Genomic DNA, 26,861 nt, shown 5'->3' on the forward strand with positions numbered 1-26,861 from the left:
AACAGAACGTTGCAAAGTTTGATTCCAATTGGTTGAGTTGTTTTTTTTTTTTTCTTAAAATTTGAGTCAAAATTTGACTGTATATCTAAGGAACGGAAAGGCTGCACAATGTATATTGCACAACTTATATAACAGAATATAGTTCATCACCATCCACAGTTATATCCCGATTCGATTATTAACATGTTTGTTGTTTTTGGTTTCGATACTGTGAGTCAAAATAAAAGAATCCATAATTCGAGAACAAAAAAAAAACTACACAAAATAATATTTAGTTTCCGGGATGTCTCTCTTCAATGTCCAGCAGTAATGCGCTAGCATTCTGGGACTCCATTTGTTTACGTATCAGGTAGATATATATCACCATGCAAAGTTAGATGCTTATCCTATGAGTTTCGTTGATGTATTTTTGTTTTTAAAAATATGATTGATAATTTTATTGCCCATAACTCGGAAATTGAAACACTGTACAACACATTTAGTAAGTTTATATAGAGACAAATAGGGTCTACTTTTATGCGAAGTTGGATCCTGGTCGGGTGAGTTTGATTCCTTTGTTGTTGTTTCCGAATATACGACTCTAAATTTGACCATCCATAATTTGATAACGCTCAAAATAACCGCAATCTAGTTGTTATAGCGTTTGGATTCATATCTGAGTGGTCTTGGGTTCGATTCCCAACCGGTTCTTTCCCAATATTTAACGTCCACCCAGCGTCGTGACGCAAATTGGAGAGTCAAGTGAATAAAAGATGTAACGGTCACTAAGTCTAGAAAGCTCCCGATACGCTGGTTAGCGATCGGACAACGCAGCACTTTGACCACACGTTCGCCGCTAGGTAGGACGTAGTTCCACCATTCGCTAACAGATGTCGTGGATCGGCTCAGACCCACAAATCAGACCGTTACACGTAGTAGTTTGTGTTAATAGCTGACCCTTTATTTCTAACGGTTAAAGTTGATTCCGATTATATGAGTTCGAGTTTGGTTTCTTTTCTTTTCTTTTCCTTTCTTTTTTTGAATATATTACTTACAATTTGACCACTCACAATTCGAAACGAAGGTTCCACATGGTAATGTTTCAACGGTTATATAGCAGGTCAAGGCATGCTACCATGAAAGTTTCATTCTGATAGGATTACTTCTATTAAACTTAATGTCATTAACACAGTATTTCACATTTTTAAAATTTAACGTTACTAATTTGTCAGAAAAAAAAAATCTAATGGAAAACGAAAATATGGTGATCGTTGTTGCATTGATATAAATTCCTAACAAAAGTGACCATTAGCATATTGCCATACAACATACGGGCCATATAACATACGGGTCAATGCGCTAAACTATCATCTTATACTCCAATCTATCATTTTATACTCCAATTATAAATAGCATATTTTATTGTGGAATACGAGCAAATTTATAAGACATTTTCGGAGATTTTCATCTGAAGAAAACTTGCCGTAATGGTAACTTACCTATTGAAGATTTTTCATAAGAAATTACTTTTAGGGTAAGTTACTTTTAGCGTAAGTAATTCATGAGAAATTACTTTTAGGATAAGTTACTTTTAGAGTAAGTTACTTTTAGGGTAATTAATTCATGAGAAATTACTTATATCATATTTTGAAATTATTAGTGAAATATTTGTTTGTAAAATATCAACAATATTACATGAGTGATATGGGAGAAAACTAAAACTAAAGAAAAATCTCTCGAAGAGTAAACTACCTCATTTGAATATTTTCGTTAACAAGAAATTTACACGATTTTACATAATTATCATTCAAATACTATTTATAAAATATTAACAAATTCAACTAAGTCGATTTCAAGAAAATTGCCGACAAAGCTCACCCCAAAATGTTCTACTGCCCTCTCGTGAATTTCTTAGGACAAATTATTTATACCGCAGTAGAGTTATTAATGAAATAATAATATGTTAAATATAAACAATATCGTTAAAACCATTTTCGAGTAAATCTGAGAGATATTTATTTAGAGTACGCAAGCTCTGTTCAACGCAGAGACCTCCACCATCAATTTTATCTTTGCTGACATTATTCACAATTTATAGATAAACGTAGTGCTTTCCTTAGACATGTTAGAGTGGATGAATTCCTGTCCCCGACGTTCTTGAGTTGTCCCAAAACTTTGAGGATACAAGTGTATCATGCAAATTATCTTCCACTTAGAGCTTTCGTCTCCTCCTTTCTCGTCACAATCAAGAAGACTGGATAGGACGTTGAACAAACATATGTGTGAATATCAAAGTGAACAGTTTTTATCTTACGCCTGAGTTGAATTCGAGATGCACTAAAAATGTAAATGGGGAAAGCTCAAGTCTGGATCTGGTGTTAAACATAAATTTCTTAAATATCTTCTGTGGATATTGTCAATTCTTGGCTGCAAGGGAAAATTATTCCGGAAAAGAAAGCATTATATGCTTGATATCTAGCGATGTAGTTATGAATACCTTGAATGCTGAAAACTGTTGTTAGTTTTGTTGTTCCGCGATGTTTCTTTGTCAAACATCGATGACTATTCTGTTTTAAGATAAGTTTACGTTTTTCTCTTGTAATACGTGAAGACATGTAAATGGATGACGAACCAATAGAGAACGTTGTAGCAAATTCACCGAACAATTACAGTAATAATCAAGTTTTGACTGTATTCCACATTATGATTATGTTCTAAAACTTTAGTAATTTCGCCCATTAATGCGAACACATTTTATCTTCTTAAAAAAAGGATATTTAAATATATATTAGCAACATATTTTGGATGCCTACTTTTTTCTTACAAAAAGGAATGTCATCTTTTAGAAATGCACTAAATCAAAAGTTCTCGACCTTTTCCACAGGCGTACCACCAAAGAATATTCAGTATCGATACCGCCATAAGCCATAGGTGCCATCAAAAGCGGTTCATGTACCGTCAGTGGTTCATGTACAGGTTGAGAAACCCTGCACTAAATGACAGGAAGTTGTAACTTGCATAACTATATCAGCGCAGAAGTGAAAGTGTTAAATGTTTTCCCAGTCGTTCTTTAGGTCACATAATTTTTGACATATCCAAAGATATGACAATCAACAGATTCCATTCAACTGAACAACTAATATAGGTGAGTGTAAATATTCATGTGTAGTGTTCGAGAAAATCGAGAAAAAATATTTTCGTTTTGCAAACCTAAACATTAGTGCCGTACGATAACTACGCCGTCTGTGAAGTTACGCATACTGTAGTGTAACCTTATCAAACGTTTCTTGTCCATTGTCTCTGGTTTGAAACCGGAGGTAGTAAATCAATCACCATTTTGTTCTTATAGTTTAGAAGTTTCAGCTTTAAGATGAAGTAAAACTCAATTCTTGTTCCAGTTAAACCATCAGTAAAACTAATTCCACTAATGGTTAAAATACTGTCACTATTTTTTACTATTCTTCTCATTAAGAGTCTTCATCCCAGCGAAATTAAAATACCGCTAATTTTCCAGTAATTATGTGATATCTTCAAATAGATAAAAGATAATTGAAATATGGAACAAGAGCGCCCTAGACTATATTATTTTGCGTGAGGTACTGTTATCACAAGTCACCTAGCGGCTTTCCGTTTTCAGCTGTTTAGAAACGCGAAAATAAATGCCGATTTTCAAAATGGCTCGAAATCGAAAGCAGATAAGTGAGTCGTGATAACGGTCTCTCATGTAAAATAATATTGTCTAGGGCGCTCATGTTCCACATTTCAATTATCTTTTATCTATTTGAAGATATTACATAATTACTGTAAAATTAGCGGTATTTTAATTTCGCCGGGATGAAGACTCCTAATGATGCTATTAATAAGAGTTAAATACACTTCTGATGTTACTCACTTTACCTCCCGTTTGGCGGTGATTTTGTAACTGAAGAATTCACTGTACAAGGGGTATCAAGACCTTCTTGGTCGTTTTCATCGTATTTAAACCCTAAAATTTGAATCTTAAGTTCCTTTCAGAGCTTAGAAGACTCATGATCAGATTCTGTACACACATCTCATCATGTAAAAAAAATGTGTTATAGATTTGTTTCTTTTTAAAAATTTTGATAATATATTGTATAATGTTTCTTTCTGGAAGCCCAATTATCAAATGAAACATTGGTAATTAAGGTTGGTTTAAAGGGACAAGTTTTGCCGATAAATGTCACTACAGTCTTCGTATCTCTCTCATGTATATTTTACCTTTCACGAAAATTCACAATTTCTCTTACAAATTTCAACCTAGAGACTTCAAACATTTACAGAAGGAACTTTATGACTCATCGAAGGCAACAATCCGTGCCGATTTTTTATTTACAATTTTCTTCATTGTTGGAAATGGCTTGATTGTTCAAATGGATATCGAAACCTTTAACAATATAACTGTTTCAACAATGAAGAAAATTCTAAATAAAAAACGGCACAGATTGTTGCCTTTGATAGGTTATGAAGTTCCTTCTCTAGAAATTTGAAGTCTCTAGGCTGAAACTTGTAAGAGAAATCGTGAATTTTTGTGAAAGATAAAAAAATACAGCAGAGAGATATGAAGATTGCAGTGACATCTATCTACAAAACTTGTCCCTTTACACCAACCTTAACATAAAGAATGCTTATTTTGTAATTAAGAATATTTTTCTTATTTCTTTTAGGCAACCTTGACGACGAAATGAGGATACACTATTTGAATGTTGTTATAATTTTTGTAATGGCTAACTCAACAAAAGCGAGAGAAAATCTGATTCCAAAATTACCAAGAAACCAGCCCCATGGTGAATTATTTGGTTGTCTTTCGCACATTATATCCATGTATCACAACCATACACGAGCTGTAACAGTATTTGCAGATAATACAACTCTTAGATTGAATGTATTACTACCAAGTTACAACGGTGCATTTGTAATTGTTAACAGCAACTTGCCGGATGCACTAATTGCATTAAAATCGAAGGTTTCTTTATCTGAATGGTCCGAAGATTCAATTCTTTACTTGCTTTACTTGCAAAGCAATGTTGAATTTTTGAAAGCAATTTACAAGTTGAAGTTATTTTATTTAAGTCCCAGAAGTAAATTCATTGTTGTTTCTGCAGTAAATGAAACGACAACTGAGACAGAAAATATTTTTCGCAGTGCATTTCAGGAAAATATATTCAATGTGATTGTTATTACAGTGGAGAATGTAAAGTTACTGAAAACCATCGACATATACACGTATTTTCCATTCTCACAAACTCATTGTAAGTCAGCTGGTAGATCAATACTCATCGATCAGTGGCATAAGGAACACATGATCAAAGGGAGTAACTTATTTCCGAATAAAATAAGAAATTTTCATTCGTGTGAATTGAGCGTCACAACAACTAATTTACCTCCGGTTTCCATATTAGAAAAGACCACAAACGGTAGTATTGTTGCTAGGGGCCCAACTCCAAACACACTGTATACAATTGCAAAGATGATGAATTTTACTTTGAAGCTTTTGAAAAGAAATAACGCAAAAGATCATGGTATGCCATTGCCCAATGGTACATTTAGCGGTGATTTGGCAAGAATAATATCAGGAGAATTAGAAGGAAGTTTTATAGGTTGGTCACCAAAATTGAATTTCTTTGTACATTTTCATCCAATACTCAGTGGAGATTCCTACCGAATGATGTGGGCTGTTCCCCAACCTTCCCTATATCCTAAATGGATGAGTATAATCTTCCCTTTCCAATTACATTGCTGGATTCTAATTTCATTTGCTTATGGTGTCGTTATTATCTCCACAAAACTAATTAAATCACTTATACGGAATAGAAACACTTTAATATTCCGATCTCCTTTCATGTATAATTTCTCCATACTTTTAGGGATATCTGTCCTAAAGCCACCTCATATACCTTTCCTTAGAGTAGTATTTCTAATCTGGGTCCTAGGTTCTTTCATTTTGAATTACAGCTATCAGGCTTCGCTTTTTAGATTTGTTACAAAACCAATAAAATATAAGTTAATTAATACTATGAATGATCTTCTGGACTCAGGTATTCCGTTGGGTGGTCTTTCATTCCATCGGCAATTTTTCTCTGATCCTACTGATCACGTAATGAAACAGATTCTAGACAAGTGGAAGGATTTTACTTCTATAAGAGCTGTGACAGAAGCGTTAGTAGATTTAGCAGGAATTAAAAATTGGGGGATATTTTGGATATCCAGTGGTGTTGATTATTTGGTATATTCACACTCCCTTTTTGATTCACAAGGCAAACCGTTAATTCATAAGGTCCAGCAGATTGTTGTTTCATATCCTAGTATTTACCTCTTGCGCCGAAATTCTCCTTATGTGAATTCTTTTAATCAAGTGATTCAAGATTGTGTAGAATACGGATTACGTAACAAGTGGAAAACTGATACGTTACTTGATGTATTGATGAAAAGTCGACATTTAGCTTTTGCAGCTAAAGATCAAAGTTCGAGAGTAATTTCTGTTAAGGATTTGATGGGTGCTTTTGCATTGCTTATTTTTGGATTAACTTTGAGTGTAATGACATTTGTAATTGAAATGTTTCTTAAATGTGGCTCTAAGTGCAGGAAAAAATAAGCATAATAATTTCGCAGAATGTATTTTATATTGTGTTTCTGAAGGTAGTTAAGTGGCTGTTGGATTTCTATGTATTGAAACTACTGTAGTTGTAACACGTGAGCCTTCGCTCAGCTGCATATTGGAAGTTAAGATTCTGCTTGGTGAAGAGCTTGAATGGTTTACAGTTAATTTCTTTTCCTTTCTTTCTTTCTTTTTTTTCTTTTCGGCTTGCGTTTCAACTAACTTTGGTGTTACTCAGATATTAATGCTCAATTCTAAATATGATGTTATTTACGATATTTTGAAATAATTAAATTGGTAGGAGGATGCTTATATGTTGTAATTAAATCGTCAGAATAGTTTTAAATCTATAAATTGACTGTATGGTTGTGACATCTATTGTCTTCAGGGAGAAAGTGCCATCTATCAGCGTGACTACTTATTATTATGAATTAGCGAGGCAATTTCCAAATAATTTTATTATACATATGAATTTACATATCTATGAATATATTCTTGAATAACTTTATTGTGTATATATATATATATATATATATCTGGGTGTGTATATGACTTTGAAAACTTAACTTCATGAAGAAATAAAAAGTTTTTCAACGAATCTAATTTTTAAGATGCTCTATTTTGTGATTTTCATTCTGTCAACTAATGTCAATAAGTGTAGTAGATAAGGCGTTTTCCTTGCATCTGAGTGGCCCGAATTTGATCCAAGATGGAAGTAAGAAATTTGTATAACTTCACTCTCATTTCAATGGTTCTCTGAAGATCCTCTCATACTTTTTAAAATGCGCACTTTGGCCTACCTGGAGAAATAAAGAATTCAGAATGTGGTATTGTCTACCTTATCTCTCCTCAGCGCCACATCAGTTAATGTAGAGGTTTGTCCGAAAAATACGTACAAAAGTTGAATAAGAACTTTATTTTACAAGTATTCAGGTATTGCAATATGGTCTCCTTCAAAGTACCACTGCTGATAACATTGCTGAAAGTCTTCAGTTGGGATACTGTTCAGTTGCCGTGCCGTTTCTGCCTTGATGGCTTCCACATCTCCCAAGTGCCGTCCCCGAAGCACCATTTTGCATTTCGGGAACAGGAAGAAGTCACAAGGGGATAAATCGGATGAATAAGGCGAGTGGTCTGTCACGGTGATTGAGCTTCGGGCCAAAAACTCACGCACAACGAGCGACGTGTGAGCGGGCGCATTGTCGTGAAGAAGGATCCACCTACCCCCTTGTGCCAAATCCGGTCGAACTCGGGCCACAAGAGCTCTGAGACATCTCAAAATTTCCACGTAAAACTGTCCGTTCACACTCTGGCCGGGAGGGACAAATTCCTTGTGAACAATGCCCCTAGAATCCAAGAAAACAATCAACATTGTCTTCACATTGGATCTTTTTTTGTTCTTGGTTATCCTGGTAGCTTCCATTCCTTGCTTTGAGATTTGAGCTCCACATCGCATTCGTAAAACCAGGACTCGTCTCCAGAGATGACTCGATTGAGAAAGTTCCCTCTTTCCTCTGCTTCCAACCAATCCTCCAAGCACTCAACCCTCTTTGCTTTCTGTTCTGGAGTCAAGAGCTTCGGTACGATTTTCGCACACAATTTCTTCATTTCAAGTTTTTGTGTCAGAATTTCGTGAACAGTTGTTTTGGGAATTGACAGCTTGTCAGCAATCATTCTGACTGTCAATCTACGGTCTTTAAGAACACAAGTTCGAATTCGTTCAACATTTTCATCAGAACTCGATGTCAACAGGGCGAGGGTCTCCTTTCACGTCTTCTCGGCCTTCCCGAAACCTTTTTAACCACTTGTTCACGGTTGGTTCCTTCAGAGAATTGTCTCCGTACGCTTGTTTCAAACACTCAGAAATCTCACGGCCATTCTTACTTAGCTTTGCAAGAAACTTGATGTTGATGCGCCGTTCCTCAATCAAGAGAGCTCCATGCTAACGGCAGGTGAAACAGGGTAACTTTCAACAAGCAACCACACACTCCTACTGACACGCAGAGCGCTCTGACTCGAAATGAGCGTTGATGGGATCGGCTACAGCAGTAGTGCCACCTGGCGGTGACTGAAACCTGTAAAATAAAGTTATTATTCAACATTTATACGTATTTTCCGGACACACCTCTCTATATACAATATACCGCTGTCCGTATAACGGATTTTTCTCAGTGTGTTTCTCTGTATCTCCACAAATCCAATAATGTGTGATAACTATTTATACACGAAAGCAATCAGGAGTTGAATCTAATGTGGAAGCATTCCACACGTCACACAACTTTGAGGAGGTACTGACAAACTTTTCATCCAATAATGTCAATCAGTTTATCTTGAATATCACGATACAAAGAAACTAATGCTCTTGGTTCTGCCTGCTTTGTGGTTATTAAATCGATGTGCATTTCCATGATCGGATTACATCTAGACAAAAACGTTATTTTAGCTAGTAGCTATTGTTGGAGCTAGAAAAAGTTTCCCGCGTTCGGCTTTTGAGTTAAAGACTCTCTGTGGCCGCGGAAGGAAAGGTTTTGTTGTGCAAATAATAAAATCCATGAGACGATATACGTTCCAAAATGCCTCCGTGACTTTCAGCGGAGGATTCTATTTGCCTTTGTTTATTGTCATCGACCAATTCAAATTTGTTTATGCAACCTTTTAGGTACTTCCACCATTTTTTTTTACCTAGGGCTAGAGCTGCTGTCGTGATCGTGATCTGTCGGGACTCATCTTTTTCTAATTTGAGAAACCATCAGCTCTATAAGAAACTGTGTTTTTTCATGTTCTCATCAGCGAAGAGGGATGCGCACGAGACGAGTCGAGACAGGATTTTCGTAAAAAGGTTCGAGTCGAGACACGGCTCTCCCAATAAAGAAATATACATTTTTCGAGTCGAGACATCACTTTTACAGCACATTTTCGAGACGAGACTGCCACAAATCTTGTCTCGTGCGCATCCCTATCAGCGAATAGAGTTGAGCAAATATAAACAATGATTTCTTGAATGGAACGTAGCACTGCCATGTTCTGGAAATATTTTGTCTGACATTATTTCCTTTAAAACAGTCTTTAAAACGTGAACATCCTGAACTATCTTTTGGAAAACAATAATTTTTGCTCTGCGGTTCTCTTAGACTAATCGAAATGTATCCAAAATTGGGTACTATCATCACGCAATATTATGGAACATCTAGAATGTGCTGAAACCTGTTAGCTTCTCAGAAAAATCCAATTCTTTTTCAGTGGCGTAACTTCCAGCAGTTGCAGACAATCTCATATTCATTGGTGACAGCTGATTTTGTTTCATTTTTCTTCATAATCTGATACATCACTATCAATATCCTTGTCATAATCATTAACTCTGACAAGACTTTTGCTACCATATGATGATCTCATCATACATAGCCTCATCCCTGACATCACTTTCTAAATTCAGAAGTATTGGAAGAGATTTCAAGTTGCTATAAACACTATTTTTATAAATATTCCCTGGCGTATGTTTGGGCCTATCAAAACTACTACCAACGTAACACTATTGTGCATTAGGTGCACTTTTCAGTTTTATTTCTATGACCCTTCTGGAGTCTTTTGGTGCATTTCCCTATCAGATTTGCTTATCTAAAATTCCTTTCTTCTTCTCCACTGGGATAGAGACGCTTAATTGTAAGTGATAAAAGAGTAATATTTGTGATATTTGCATATCACAAAAGTCAGCAACGCAAGGTAATCGAAAGACTACAATACGTTTATCCTTAGTTTTACAGGATCTAATATCAAAATTGATTTTCAGTAAAGCTGCATCACCAGTTAGAATAGTTACACTATGTGATCAAATGTATCCGGACACCCCCAAAAACATTCGTTTTTCATATTAGGTGTATTGTTCTGCCACCTACTGCCAGGTACTCATCATCACCGACCTCAGTAATCATTAGACATAGTGACAAAACAGAATGGAGAGCTCCGCGGAACTCACGGACTTGGAACATGGTCAGATGATTGGGTGTCACTTGTGTCAGAAGTCTGTACGCAAGATTTCCACACTCCTAAACATCCCTAGGTCCACTGTGTCTGATGTGATAGTGAAGTGGAAACGTGAAGGGACACGTACAGTACTAAAGCGTACAGGCCGACCTCGTCTGTTGACTGACAGAGACCGTCGACAGTTGAAGAGGGTCGTAAAGTGTAATAGGTAGACATCTATCCAGACCATCACACAGGAATTCCAAACTACATCATTATCCACTCTAAGTACTATGACAGTTAGACGTGAGGTGAGAAAACTTTAATTTCATGGTCGAGCGGCTGCCCATAAATCACATGTCACGCAGGCAAATGCCAAACGATGCCTCATTTGGTGTAAGGAGCGTGAACATTGGACGATTGAACAGTGAAAAAACGTAGTGTGGAGTGACGAATCACGGTACACAATGTGGCGATCCGATGGCAGAGTTTGGGTATGGCGAATGCCCGTTGAACATCATCTGTCAGCGTGTGTATTTCCAACAGTAAAATTCGGAGGTGGTGGTGTTATGGTGTGGTCGTGTTTTTCTTGGAAGGGGCTTGCACCCCTTGTTTTGCGTGGCACTCTCACAGCGCAGGCCTACACCGATGTTTTAAGCACCTTCTTGCTTCCCACTGTTGAAGAGCAATTCGGGGATGTCGATTGCATCTTTCAACACGATCGAGCACCTGTTCATACTACACGGCCTGTGGCGGAGTGGTTACACGACCATAACATCCCAGTAATGGACTGGCCTGCACAGAGTTCTGACTTGAATCTTATAGAACACCTTTGGGATGTTTTGCAATGCCATCTTCGTGACAGGCCTCACTGACCTACATCGATAACTCTCCTCAGTTCAGCACCCCGTGAAGAATTGGCTGCCATTCCCCAACAAACCTTCCAGCACCCGATTGAAAGTATGCCTGCGAGAGTGGAAGCTGTTATCAAGGCTAAGGGTGGGCCAACACTATATTGAATTCCAGCAATACCGATGGAGGGTGCCATGAACTTGTAATTCATTTTCAGCCAGGTGTTCGGACACTTTTGATCACATAGTGTATTATGCTACTCAGATTTGAATATGAGATCGAGCGACGCCCGTATGAATACGTGAAGAAATGAAAATGAGAGTTATAGCAAATTTTGTAAGAAGATTTCTTTGAGAGATGGAAGAAAAGAACAGTAGAAATCAAGGAACCTGTTAACTATCCATTTCTCTGTTGGGCTCCTATTTGTCGTTCTGCTGGTTGTCTTTTTGTCCTCTATTAGATGAGCAGAGCTCCTAATGTCTGCTCTAATTAGACCTAGAAACGACTGTATCTCAGACTGGCGTATAAACTCGTAGGACGTTCGCTACGCTGACAAGCTAAAGGCTAGATCGATCGTCTGTCCAACTAACTACTCTCGCCAGAATGTAATCGCTGGTCTACAAACCTCTCGACAGACTGACTGTTCGTAAAGAATCTCCTGATGACAGACAGTAAGATTTCTCCCGGATGATTGCAACTGTCAGTACAGAATATCCCAGCTGATTGCCTTCCTCCGGGTTCATCTAGGATTTAAAGCCAAATTCTCTTGAGGTGTTGTTGATATGATCAGATAATCTTGTGACAACAGGCATTTGAAGTAAGAAAGGTTACATAATTACAAAAAAAGTAGAACTGACATAACACTTACATAATATTGACAAACACATATTCAATTCCACAAGAAAACTTAATAATATGCAGAAGAAAACTATCATGAATTCTTAGACTATAATGATTTCATTACTAAGATCTATTCTTCCGTAATTCGTTATGTTCCGCAAAACAGTTTTATTTTTATGTAACTCAAAAAAAGAACAGTTTTACAAAAACAATAACGAGAGACCAGATGTTTAGGCATTAAAAACCTGAAAAATAAGTAGGTAAATAAGCACTTAAAATTTAAAACAATATGCACTAAAATGTAACTCAAACTAATGAAGATAAATACTCAATACAATTAAAAATAAATTCAAGTCATAGACGATGTTCAAAGAATATAGAAACATACTTGTTTGTTAATATGTAGTTTTAGTAAATACACTCTCTTTAGCACTTTATCTCTACACATAGCAGTTCAAATTGTATACATTTTATCAGTACACATAGCAGTCTAAAGTTTTACGGCATCTTATTATTACAAACAGCACTTATATTTCTCGGAAGAGCCAGAATCCTTTCTTTAAATACTAAATTATATAATTTTTCATAATAATGTCTTACTTTGAAGAAAATGAATAGAATTGGTAACATAAGACAGTAAAACAATTATCGAGGAAGAAAAGGGGCGAAATAGGCAAATACGCAAAACAGGCAAAATAAAATTTGCTTAAATTGAAACTAAACCCCCATGTAAACTTTAATATGCTTTTTTATCTTTAATATTAAGGAATAGGCATTTTGCCTAACATCCGGTCTCACAATTTCCTTTTACTGAGAAAAAAGTCTTATTTACTTTGGGCAATAGATTGGGAGATTAATCAACAACAAATACTAATATTTTCACATTAGTTCTACTATAAGTAATTACTGCTGAGGTTCAGTATGTAATATTTAATATGATGTAACGATAAAAACATATACTATCATTGAAAGGAATACCGACGAAGAGCAAACCCAGCAACGAATTTTATTCATTTAGAATTCAGAGCCTTAACTTAGATTTTTCTCTGGGGGACAAGGATTAACATTTGGACTCCGTAGAAAACATTGTTTGGGGCCCCCGCAAAATTCGAAAATAGGCCCCTTCTTTTCATCTTTCTCTTGCTTTTTATGTCCTTCCCCCTTCCCCACAGCCTGTTGGCTCTCCCGCACGGCAAAATGCCCCTCACAAGTTACGGCCCTATTAGAATTAACTTTGATTTTATTTTGCATGCGTTAAAATATCAAATAATATAATACTTTTAATAAAGTGGATACTTCCAAATATCTAGGATCAATATTAACAGACGAAAACATATTCACGAAGAAATTAAATGTCAACTAAAAGCATGGAATTCGTGCTATTTTCCAGTTCAAAATTTCTTCTTGTCGCGAATTCTGTCGTGGAATTTGAGGCTTAAAATATATAAAACGATAATCATGCCTGTTGTTCTATATGGTTGCGTAACATGATCGCTTACTCTGAAAGAAGAACATAGACTGAAAGTATTTGAGAACAACATCCTGAAACTAATATTCGGACGAAAAGAACAGGAATGCGGAATGGCGGAAACTTCAGAACGAGGAACTACATAATTTATGCGGTTTACCAAACATTGTTAGGGTCTTCAAGTCTAGGAGGCTCAGGTGGACAGGTCATGTAGCCAGAATGGAAGATAGTACGTAGGAACGATTTCAAAGTCTTAACTGGAAGACCAATCAGAAAACGACCATTAGGAGGACCCAGGCGCAGATGGGAGGATAATATTAAGATGGATCTCGCAGGGATAGGAATACAAAGTGGAAACTGAATCTCATTGGCTAAGGATACAAGTCAGTGGTGAGGTTTTGTGAACGCGGCATTGAACTCCCGGGCTCTATAGGCCATATAGTTAGTTTTTTTTTTTATATAATTTTATTTTACTGTATATCAAACTTAAAGTTCGAAATTGCTTCCTACCCAAATTCCTAATAACTTTCCAGAGAGTTTTAATAGATTCTGTGTTACAACTAAAAATAAACGATGTTGAAAATTAAAATTCTTTCCTGCATGCCGCTGATACTATGAACGTAGTGACACAATAAATGAATTGCTCCAATTAAATTTCCTGTCACAAAGATATATGATAAGTACATCGCCTCTCCTACTTGCTATAATCCCATTCTCCTTCCAGACCGCGACCCCAAAATCTCTCAAATGAACCGCAATAAGCGTTCTTCTGAAATGCCTTCCTGGTGGAAGTAATAAGAAACGAAAAGGAGTTTGTGGAATGAATTTCTTTTGTGTCTTCTTCTCGCACATAAAATGTCTAGGACTTCTCATTCGACATTCCATTCTTTCCGGCTTCAAGCGCACGACATCCTCATTTTCTGGGCCTTCCAAGAAACTAATAAACAGCGTTTCCATCTCAGCACACAACGTTACTCATTTTGCAGTCAATTGAAGCCGAAACTTCAGGAGGAAGACTGGAAACGTTCCTGGTATAGCTAGAACGAAGGTAACGTTACTTATGTGCAATCTGAATATTTGGAAATTAGGTTTGAGATATTCGAGTTGTAATACCCAGGGGCGCGAGGTCCATCGTCTCCGAATCCCAGGCAAAACTTCCTGACTCAACATATATTTGTACATTTTCGTAATAAAACTGTATTTGTTTAACAGAGAAATGATTGATGCAGGACAAAAATTTGATCTTACATTTCTCTTATTAAAAACAATATCGTTCTATTATTATTATTATTATTATTATTATTATTATTATTATTATTATTATTATTCGTAATCGCTAACGCTTTCGCCTTCGGTGCAAGCGGTCCCGGGTTCGATTCCCGGTGGGAGCATTCGGTCGAAAAAGTGTAAAACGCTTTTTCAGGCCAGCCACCCTGAATGAGGTTTTCTTGGGTTTTCTTCATTCTCGCCAGGCAAATGCCGGGGTGGTACCTAAGTTATAGGTCCCAGGCCGCTTCCTTCCTTCCCCAATCCTTTCTTCCTTCCCTTTCCCCGGATAGTGTCCTTGCCGATTGACGTCATCCCTCAAATGTGAAGGGCTAAACCGCCTTAAGTGCTGAAAGCTCATAAATCTAAATCCTAGCCTAACCTATTATTATAGGTGTAAATATTTTACAATTACTTATAGTGTACAGATAAATAGCAATTCAAGAGACGTAGTGGCTTGTAGTATTGAACCCCTCCCCCCCCCAAAAGCTTGAACCCCTAAACAAAAATTTCTGGGTGCATACCTGGTAGAGGTTTGCACGGGCTCGGCCCGGGCCGGGCTTGAGCCTACAAAGAATATATCACTTCGGGCCCGGGCCGGGTTCAGGCTGTGAAATTTTAAATATACAACCATATTTTACGGGCCTTTTCCGGCCTAACTTTGTAAATACAACGATATATATTGCACCGTTCTTTCTGGAGAACTTTTAAAGTAAAGCTGCAAAATTAAACCTCTAAATTGCTGTAAATAAAAATACAATTTTGCATGAATTATTAAGTTTGTATGATTCGGGCTTATTTCGGGCTCATTTGATTATCACACGAGCTTCGGCCAGGCTCGGGCCTAAATGTTAAAACATATTTCGGACTCGGATCGGGCCTCACATTTTAAATTCACGGGCCGGGCCAGATACGGGCTAAAAATTCCGGTCCGTGCAGACCTCTCACATCTGGTAATACCAAACTGCTTTGTGGCAACTAATTCATCTGCATATATGAATAATTCGTGGAAATAGTTTCTCTTTTCCTTAGAAAATGTAATTTCAAATATAGAATTAAGAAATAGATTTCTGGGTTTTCGGCATCTATCACCATATGAACCCGTCACATATTAGTAATGATGTCCCTTGGTGATTGTACTACCCTGAAATTAGGAGGGAAGGGAGTGGCTGTGTGTTAGGTATCATCGCGACATTAGCCTGGTCTAAATAAAAAGCCAGGAAAACCCCAGTCAGGATGTTTCCACCAAGGATCGAATCCGAAACTGCTCGCACTAAAGACGAGAACGTAAGCGACTCCAACGACGGAACACTGGCACTTAGCAGATATTATTGAGGTGGCCAAAAAAAACATGTATGATATTTATCATGAGCAGTTGAGAAAATCGAGATAAACATCTAGTTTTGTTTGTTTGTTTGTTTGTTTGTCCTGAATATTCTGTTCTATATTCCGTGGTCTGATGCTTTTTATCCCGCTTAATTGGAAAACGTTATTTTCCTTATTACATCAATGTAGGAAGACGACTTAATTTTCCGAGTCAGCAAACTGTGACGAACCAAGACACATTTCCTAGATGAAGCAATGTCTTGTACGTAAAGAATTTGAATGTAAGTCTGTAAGCTTCCTCGTTACCAAAGATGTTATGTGATTCACCGATAGCACCAGCAAAAGAGTGTTCTTTATTTTCAAACATAAGTTATGAGTATTGACAAACATCGTATAAGTAGGCCTATACTAAACTAAATAATCATTTTTCCCCTTTACTAAATAGATTTATTCACATTTCCATTTACTAAGGGCCTCACAAGGTATACGTTGATCAATAGATACACTCATCAAGCCTTATCTAGAGGTGCTGTTATTTTGGTCCTAAAGTCTTAGGAAGTTGGCCAAAAAGGCCAGCAAAAATGAGGGGGTTATTGATGATTTAGAGAAACTAAGAGGTTTTTAGGAATGAAATCAAAATAGGAATAAGATCAATATATATTGTACAATCGCATTTAGCATGTGTGAGAAACATCCCTAGAAGATAGCGTTAAGCTATATATAAATATATATATATATATATATATATATATATATATATATATATATATATATATATATATATATATATATATATATATTCAATTGATGTTTTTTTAAGTTTGTTTTGGAGTTAACCTTTGAGAGATGTTTGAAGGGATTTTGATTGTATTGTTTTACATTTTTTTTATTTAGAATAATATGTTGCACTAGCGATTTTTTTACGTTTATTTTAATAATGAAAACGTAGTCAACAACATTTTATGTTTAATTTTGATTGCGCTAGTTAAATAATACATAACTTGTTAGACACTACGTGATTACATGTTGTTGTTAGATTCGTTGCACCAGTCAAATTAACTTGTTTTTGTTTTCATTTTTTCGTGCTTCAATCCAATGGACAGGCTCGCAATGCAACCTGTTGATGTTAGAGCTAAAAATAACTATGACAAGCTATAGGCAGGAATTTTTGGAGACGAAGTTTTCTTTTTACGCTAGATTTTAGCACCTTATTTGGAGAAGCGATAGGGTCCATCAAGACTTCCGTCGCAGACGCGACGAACACACACATGTATGCATATTCGTCTGTTTGCTGAGAGAAAAATTTTGAGAAGTTCTTTTACACGAGCTTTACTTAAAACATTATTTTCTTTTTCAATTATATTCAATAAGTTGGAGTATATGCTTACAATGGCATGCGATTTGTTTCAAGGAAACTTCAGGAACAGGGTAAAACTAGTGAAAGATCATTTTACAGTAGTGGTTCCATTTTGACTTCTTAGAAAACTTGCCCAATTAGAAAGCAGTTTGTTTATATTTGTTTGCATAGGTTAGTATAGGTTGAAGTTTCTTTAAAGAATCCACTAACCAAGTCTTCGCTTGATAGCTTTTTAATTACCATCGCTGCCCTTTTTGACCAACTTCCTGAGGCTTTCGGACCAAAATAACAGTACGCCTTCGCTTGATAGCTTTCTAATTACCATCGCTGTCCTTTTTGACCAACTTCCTGAGGCTTTCGGGCCAAAATAACAGTACGCCTTCGCTTGATAGCTTTCTAATTACCATCGCTGTCCTTTTTGACCAACTTCCTGAGGCTTTCGGGCCAAAATAACAGTACGCCTTCGCTTGATAGCTTTCTAATTACCATCGCTGTCCTTTTTGACCAACTTCCTGAGGCTTTCGGACCAAAATAACAGTACGCCTTCGCTTGATAGCTTTCTAATTACCATCGCTGTCCTTTTTGACCAACTTCCTGAGGCTTTCGGACCAAAATAACAGTACGCCTTCGCTTGATAGCTTTCTAATTACCATCGCTGTCCTTTTTGACCAACTTCCTGAGGCTTTCGGACCAAAATAACAGTACGCCTTCGCTTGATAGCTTTCTAATTACCATCGCTGTCCTTTTTGACCAACTTCCTGAGGCTTTCGGGCCAAAATAACAGTACGTCTTCGCTTGATAGCTTTCTAATTACCATCGCTGCCCTTTTTCACCAACTTCCTGAGGCTTTCGGGCCAAAATAACAGTACGTCTTCGCTTGATAGCTTTCTAATTACCATCGCTGCCCTTTTTGACCAACTTCCTGAGGCTTTCGGGCCAAAATAACAGTACGCCTTCGCTTGATAGCTTTCTAATTACCATCGCTGTCCTTTTTGACCAACTTCCTGAGGCTTTCGGGCCAAAATAACAGTACGCCTTCGCTTGATAGCTTTCTAATTACCATCGCTGTCCTTTTTGACCAACTTCCTGAGGCTTTCGGACCAAAATAACAGTACGCCTTCGCTTGATAGCTTTCTAATTACCATCGCTGTCCTTTTTGACCAACTTCCTGAGGCTTTCGGGCCAAAATAACAGTACGTCTTCGCTTGATAGCTTTCTAATTACCATCGCTGCCCTTTTTGACCAACTTCCTGAGGCTTTCGGACCAAAATAACAGTACGCCTTCGCTTGATAGCTTTCTAATTACCATCGCTGTCATTTTTGACCAACTTCCTGAGGCTTTCGGGCCAAAATAACAGTACGTCTTCGCTTGATAGCTTTCTAATTACCATCGCTGCCCTTTTTGACCAACTTCCTGAGGCTTTCGGGCCAAAATAACAGTACGTCTTCGCTTGATAGCTTTCTAATTACCATCGCTGCGCTTTTCGACCAACTTCCTGAGGCTTTCGGGCCAAAATAACAGTACGTCTTCGCTTGATAGCTTTCTAATTACCATCGCTGCCCTTTTTGACCAACTTCCTGAGGCTTTCGGTCCAAAATAACAGTACGTCTTCGCTTGATAGCTTTCTAATTACCATCGCTGCGCTTTTTGACCAACTTCCTGAGGCTTTCGGGCCAAAATAACAGTACGTCTTCACTTGATAGCTTTCTAATTACCATCGCTGCCCTTTTTGACCAACTTCCTGAGGCTTTCGGGCCAAAATAACAGTACGTCTTCGCTTGATAGCTTTCTAATTACCATCGCTGTCCTTTTTGACCAACTTCCTGAGGCTTTCGGTCCAAAATAACAGTACGTCTTCGCTTGATAGCTTTCTAATTACCATCGCTGTCCTTTTTGACCAACTTCCTGAGGCTTTCGGACCAAAATAACAGTACGCCTTCGCTTGATAGCTTTCTAATTACCATCGCTGTCCTTTTTGACCAACTTCCTGAGGCTTTCGGGCCAAAATATCAGTACGCCTTCGCTTGATAGCTTTCTAATTACCATCGCTGTCCTTTTTGACCAACTTCCTGAGGCTTTCGGACCAAAATAACAGTACGCCTTCGCTTGATAGCTTTCTAATTACCATCGCTGTCCTTTTTGACCAACTTCCTGAGGCTTTCGGGCCAAAATAACAGTACGTCTTCGCTTGATAGCTTTCTAATTACCATCGCTGCCCTTTTTGACCAACTTCCTGAGGCTTTCGGACCAAAATAACAGTACGCCTTCGCTTGATAGCTTTCTAATTACCATCGCTGTCCTTTTTGACCAACTTCCTGAGGCTTTCGGGCCAAAATAACAGTACGTCTTCGCTTGATAGCTTTCTAATTACCATCGCTGCCCTTTTTGACCAACTTCCTGAGGCTTTCGGGCCAAAATAACAGTACGTCTTCGCTTGATAGCTTTCTAATTACCATCGCTGCGCTTTTTGACCAACTTCCTGAGGCTTTCGGGCCAAAATAACAGTACGTCTTCGCTTGATAGCTTTCTAATTACCATCGCTGTCCTTTTTGACCAACTTCCTGAGGCTTTCGGACCAAAATAACAGTACGCCTTCGCTTGATAGCTTTCTAATTACCATCGCTGTCCTTTTTGACCAACTTCCTGAGGCTTTCGGACCAAAATAACAGTACGCCTTCGCTTGATAGCTTTCTAATTACCATCGCTGTCCTTTTTGACCAACTTCCTGAGGCTTTCGGACCAAAATAACAGTACGCCTTCGCTTGATAGCTTTCTAATTACCATCGCTGTCCTTTTTGACCAACTTCCTGAGGCTTTCGGGCCAAAATAACAGTACGTCTTCGCTTGATAGCTTTCTAATTACCATCGCTGCCCTTTTTCACCAACTTCCTGAGGCTTTCGGGCCAAAATAACAGTACGTCTTCGCTTGATAGCTTTCTAATTACCATCGCTGCCCTTTTTGACCAACTTCCTGAGGCTTTCGGGCCAAAATAACAGTACGCCTTCGCTTGATAGCTTTCTAATTACCATCGCTGTCCTTTTTGACCAACTTCCTGAGGCTTTCGGGCCAAAATAACAGTACGCCTTCGCTTGATAGCTTTCTAATTACCATCGCTGTCCTTTTTGACCAACTTCCTGAGGCTTTCGGACCAAAATAACAGTACGCCTTCGCTTGATAGCTTTCTAATTACCATCGCTGTCCTTTTTGACCAACTTCCTGAGGCTTTCGGGCCAAAATAACAGTACGTCTTCGCTTGATAGCTTTCTAATTACCATCGCTGCCCTTTTTGACCAACTTCCTGAGGCTTTCGGACCAAAATAACAGTACGCCTTCGCTTGATAGCTTTCTAATTACCATCGCTGTCATTTTTGACCAACTTCCTGAGGCTTTCGGGCCAAAATAACAGTACGTCTTCGCTTGATAGCTTTCTAATTACCATCGCTGCCCTTTTTGACCAACTTCCTGAGGCTTTCGGGCCAAAATAACAGTACGTCTTCGCTTGATAGCTTTCTAATTACCATCGCTGCGCTTTTCGACCAACTTCCTGAGGCTTTCGGGCCAAAATAACAGTACGTCTTCGCTTGATAGCTTTCTAATTACCATCGCTGCCCTTTTTGACCAACTTCCTGAGGCTTTCGGTCCAAAATAACAGTACGTCTTCGCTTGATAGCTTTCTAATTACCATCGCTGCGCTTTTTGACCAACTTCCTGAGGCTTTCGGGCCAAAATAACAGTACGTCTTCACTTGATAGCTTTCTAATTACCATCGCTGCCCTTTTTGACCAACTTCCTGAGGCTTTCGGGCCAAAATAACAGTACGTCTTCGCTTGATAGCTTTCTAATTACCATCGCTGTCCTTTTTGACCAACTTCCTGAGGCTTTCGGTCCAAAATAACAGTACGTCTTCGCTTGATAGCTTTCTAATTACCATCGCTGCCCTTTTTGACCAACTTCCTGAGGCTTTCGGACCAAAATAACAGTACGCCTTCGCTTGATAGCTTTCTAATTACCATCGCTGTCCTTTTTGACCAACTTCCTGAGGCTTTCGGGCCAAAATATCAGTACGCCTTCGCTTGATAGCTTTCTAATTACCATCGCTGTCCTTTTTGACCAACTTCCTGAGGCTTTCGGACCAAAATAACAGTACGCCTTCGCTTGATAGCTTTCTAATTACCATCGCTGTCCTTTTTGACCAACTTCCTGAGGCTTTCGGGCCAAAATAACAGTACGTCTTCGCTTGATAGCTTTCTAATTACCATCGCTGCCCTTTTTGACCAACTTCCTGAGGCTTTCGGACCAAAATAACAGTACGCCTTCGCTTGATAGCTTTCTAATTACCATCGCTGTCCTTTTTGACCAACTTCCTGAGGCTTTCGGGCCAAAATAACAGTACGTCTTCGCTTGATAGCTTTCTAATTACCATCGCTGCCCTTTTTGACCAACTTCCTGAGGCTTTCGGGCCAAAATAACAGTACGTCTTCGCTTGATAGCTTTCTAATTACCATCGCTGCGCTTTTTGACCAACTTCCTGAGGCTTTCGGGCCAAAATAACAGTACGTCTTCGCTTGATAGCTTTCTAATTACCATCGCTGCCCTTTTTGACCAACTTCCTGAGGCTTTCGGGCCAAAATAACAGTACGTCTTCGCTTGATAGCTTTCTAATTACCATCGCTGCCCTTTTTGACCAACTTCCTGAGGCTTTCGGGCCAAAATAACAGTACGTCTTCACTTGATAGCTTTCTAATTACCATCGCTGCCCTTTTTGACCAACTTCCTGAGGCTTTCGGGCCAAAATGACAGTACGTCTTCGCTTGATAGCTTTCTAATTACCATCGCTGCCCTTTTTGACCAACTTCCTGAGGCTTTCGGGCCAAAATAACAGTACGCCTTCGCTTGATAGCTTTCTAATTACCATCGCTGTCCTTTTTGACCAACTTCCTGAGGCTTTCGGGCCAAAATAACAGTACGCCTTCGCTTGATAGCTTTCTAATTACCATCGCTGTCCTTTTTGACCAACTTCCTGAGGCTTTCGGACCAAAATAACAGTACGCCTTCGCTTGATAGCTTTCTAATTACCATCGCTGTCCTTTTTGACCAACTTCCTGAGGCTTTCGGGCCAAAATAACAGTACGTCTTCGCTTGATAGCTTTCTAATTACCATCGCTGCCCTTTTTGACCAACTTCCTGAGGCTTTCGGACCAAAATAACAGTACGCCTTCGCTTGATAGCTTTCTAATTACCATCGCTGTCATTTTTGACCAACTTCCTGAGGCTTTCGGGCCAAAATAACAGTACGTCTTCGCTTGATAGCTTTCTAATTACCATCGCTGCCCTTTTTGACCAACTTCCTGAGGCTTTCGGGCCAAAATAACAGTACGTCTTCGCTTGATAGCTTTCTAATTACCATCGCTGCGCTTTTCGACCAACTTCCTGAGGCTTTCGGGCCAAAATAACAGTACGTCTTCGCTTGATAGCTTTCTAATTACCATCGCTGCCCTTTTTGACCAACTTCCTGAGGCTTTCGGTCCAAAATAACAGTACGTCTTCGCTTGATAGCTTTCTAATTACCATCGCTGCGCTTTTTGACCAACTTCCTGAGGCTTTCGGGCCAAAATAACAGTACGTCTTCACTTGATAGCTTTCTAATTACCATCGCTGCCCTTTTTGACCAACTTCCTGAGGCTTTCGGGCCAAAATAACAGTACGTCTTCGCTTGATAGCTTTCTAATTACCATCGCTGTCCTTTTTGACCAACTTCCTGAGGCTTTCGGTCCAAAATAACAGTACGTCTTCGCTTGATAGCTTTCTAATTACCATCGCTGCCCTTTTTGACCAACTTCCTGAGGCTTTCGGACCAAAATAACAGTACGCCTTCGCTTGATAGCTTTCTAATTACCATCGCTGTCCTTTTTGACCAACTTCCTGAGGCTTTCGGGCCAAAATATCAGTACGCCTTCGCTTGATAGCTTTCTAATTACCATCGCTGTCCTTTTTGACCAACTTCCTGAGGCTTTCGGACCAAAATAACAGTACGCCTTCGCTTGATAGCTTTCTAATTACCATCGCTGTCCTTTTTGACCAACTTCCTGAGGCTTTCGGGCCAAAATAACAGTACGTCTTCGCTTGATAGCTTTCTAATTACCATCGCTGCCCTTTTTGACCAACTTCCTGAGGCTTTCGGACCAAAATAACAGTACGCCTTCGCTTGATAGCTTTCTAATTACCATCGCTGTCCTTTTTGACCAACTTCCTGAGGCTTTCGGGCCAAAATAACAGTACGTCTTCGCTTGATAGCTTTCTAATTACCATCGCTGCCCTTTTTGACCAACTTCCTGAGGCTTTCGGGCCAAAATAACAGTACGTCTTCGCTTGATAGCTTTCTAATTACCATCGCTGCGCTTTTTGACCAACTTCCTGAGGCTTTCGGGCCAAAATAACAGTACGTCTTCGCTTGATAGCTTTCTAATTACCATCGCTGCCCTTTTTGACCAACTTCCTGAGGCTTTCGGGCCAAAATAACAGTACGCCTTCGCTTGATAGCTTTCTAATTACCATCGCTGCCCTTTTTGACCAACTTCCTGAGGCTTTCGGGCCAAAATAACAGTACGTCTTCGCTTGATAGCTTTCTAATTACCAACCCTGCCCTTTTTGACCAACTGCCTGAGGCTTTCGGGCCAAACTAACAGTACCTCTAGATAGGGCTTACCTGATATTACTTAATATTACACCTATTCGTCAATGTCTACCTTCTGAAGCCCTTGGCAGTGGAACATTGAATAAATCCCTTTCTGTCCTACTACAATATAATTTATCGTATAATGGTGAATAAGTGTTCCAAGATAAGACATATGTCAATTCATAAAACCAATTCAACGGAATAAAATGATGCGGACAAACTAGATCATGCGCAGTTTTTAAGAAAGTTGGGAAAACTTTTTTTTTTGGTAAACCTAAACATGTATGTTGTCCGATAACCATATAATCTCATAAGAGAAACGATATCTATGCAGTACGGTTAACGACATATAAACAAAAGTATTACAATCTTTAAAACTTTGTTTTTGTGTAATTACAATATCATCCATTCGAGCTGAGGCTAAATTCTTATGCGTAATTTTCGAAAACAAATGAGGAAAAACACTTCTTTATGGAGTTAAAAAGAGGTATATGTCATTCGGTGCTGATCTGATGCCGTTATTTTTCTGGAATAGATTATGAAGGTTCATTTGTGTCCTGTAAACGAAAGTAAGTCACTGCCGTACCAGCCCATCACAGAGCTGCACCTCTCCAATGCCATCTGTTAGCGACCGCCAGAACTAGGTTCAGTCTAACGACGAATACGTAATCCGCGCGTCGAGTCACCCGATCACGACAGTGTGTCTCACGTCGCTGCGGGGTTGTACCGACTGGGATTGAACCCGAGACCTCACGGATGTGAGTACAACTATTTGACAACTAGACTATGGAACCTTCCTACTTATTTACTGTATTTTCCATGTACGAGGTTTGATTTTTTTTAAAAAAATATGGTAAATAATTTTATTAGATACGAAGTAATAAGCTCACATAAAATTTAATCTCCTTCAAAGTACTGTCGTTGGCTGGCAACACTTATCCCAACGTTGAATCCAAAACTGGAAACGTTTCTGGAAGGCTTAGTTTGGAAGGGCATTCAGCTGCTCTGTCGTGGGCCTCTCAATATCAGGAATGGTGTCAAAAAGTTTCTGTTTAAGGACGTTCTTGATTTTTAAGTAGAGTTAAAAACTGCATGGTGCTATATCTGGAGAGCACAGCGGATGTGGACAGACAGGCCAAAAAAAAAAAAAAACTGGCGGATCAAAAGCAAGGTGTGACACAGTGCCTTCTCGTATTGAAGAAGGAAGCTATTTTCCCACTTAATCGGCGGTTAAAATCCTTACGAGATGTTTAGTTCTTCAAAAAGCTCTCAAATAGTCATTCACTTGTTTGAACAAATCATTTGTGACACTTCTTACACGTTTCCTTCTGTTTTTGATGTCGAGGGACGTCTCGATCTTTGCTCGTTTTCAACTGACTCCTTGCCTCTTTTGAATCGCTCATAGCACTTGTAAACAGTGTTGCCAATTTGGGGGAAAAGTCGCTAAAACTAGGGGATTTGACTACCAGGATAGCGACAAAAAATTTTTTTTTCCGATTAGCGACTTTTTTGGTGATTTTTGAATTACAATTTGGCGGCTTACTTACAAGTCTAGCTACTTTTGTGCTGCGAACAACTTGTCCTGTGATCAAGTACTACTATCTCGAATCAAAAATGAAATGAAATCTTTGAGTTTTACGTCCCACGATTATGCCGGCTAGGCTAAAGGAGACGGTGATTATGAGAAATGAATGAAGAAAGTGGGAGGAAACGGGAGAACCCGAGAAACCCACGAACACGGTGTTGGTGGTAGCAGGATTTGAACCCGGGACCCCATGCAGGTGAACGCTCTACCACTGAGCTACCGCGGCCCTTACCTCGAATCAGTTCATCTCTCTCTCTCTCTCTCTCTCTCTCTCTCTCTCTCTTTATATATATATATATATATATATATATATATATATATATATATAGATAGATAGATAGATATAGATATAGATAGATAGATAGATAGATAGAGAGATGAGAATTTGTGGAAGGGAGAAAGACGAAATTCTACGAATAATTTTTTAGCGACTTTTTGTATCAACTTGTTGGCAACACTGCTTGTAAACAGTCTTCAATACCGCTCCTTCATTGGCATACCCTGATTTTGACATTTCGTGAGCTTATTTGACTTTTTTTTTTTTTTTTTTTTTTTGCAGCGTGGAACAAAACGTAATGCTGGCACACGACACCCTTAACACGTTCTCACTCTGCTGCCTCTGGAAAGCCAACTAACATGTCACAACTCTTTCGATTCCTGGCGGGAGCTCAGGTGGTTCGGATTCCACGTTAATCAGTAGGTCCATGTCTCATATAGTCTCGCTGCTGAGCAGGACGTTAAACTCAAATTCAACTCAACTCGACACTAACTATACCAAAGGTTTAGACTACCGGGCTTCCCAGTTCCATCGATAGATGGCACTGCGCAACTACATTCACCTTACTTTCCGATCACACCTTGTGCAGTGTTAATTATCATGTTTTATATAGTATTGTTTGATTTTTTCTAATAATGATACGCAAAATCTGACACA

The 26,861-nt window shown here is 38.6% G+C and overlaps 2 protein-coding genes across 2 annotated transcripts in view; both read left to right on the forward strand.

Moving 5' to 3' along the window:
• Window positions 1-26,861, forward strand: part of LOC145669578 (uncharacterized) — a 632,206-nt gene that overhangs the window by 205,037 nt on the left and 400,308 nt on the right. The gene's annotated exons all lie outside the window — the stretch shown is intronic.
• On the forward strand, window positions 6,014-6,592 carry LOC145669751 (uncharacterized). Its single transcript, XM_081738088.1, has one exon. It carries the CDS (start codon window positions 6,014-6,016, stop codon window positions 6,590-6,592), a length of 579 nt encoding a protein of 192 aa, XP_081594214.1.

The sequence above is a fragment of the Thermobia domestica genome, chromosome 14, assembly GCF_964235325.1.
Source record: "Thermobia domestica chromosome 14, izTheDome1.hap1.1, whole genome shotgun sequence".
Classification (NCBI taxonomy): Eukaryota; Metazoa; Arthropoda; class Insecta; order Zygentoma; family Lepismatidae; genus Thermobia; species Thermobia domestica.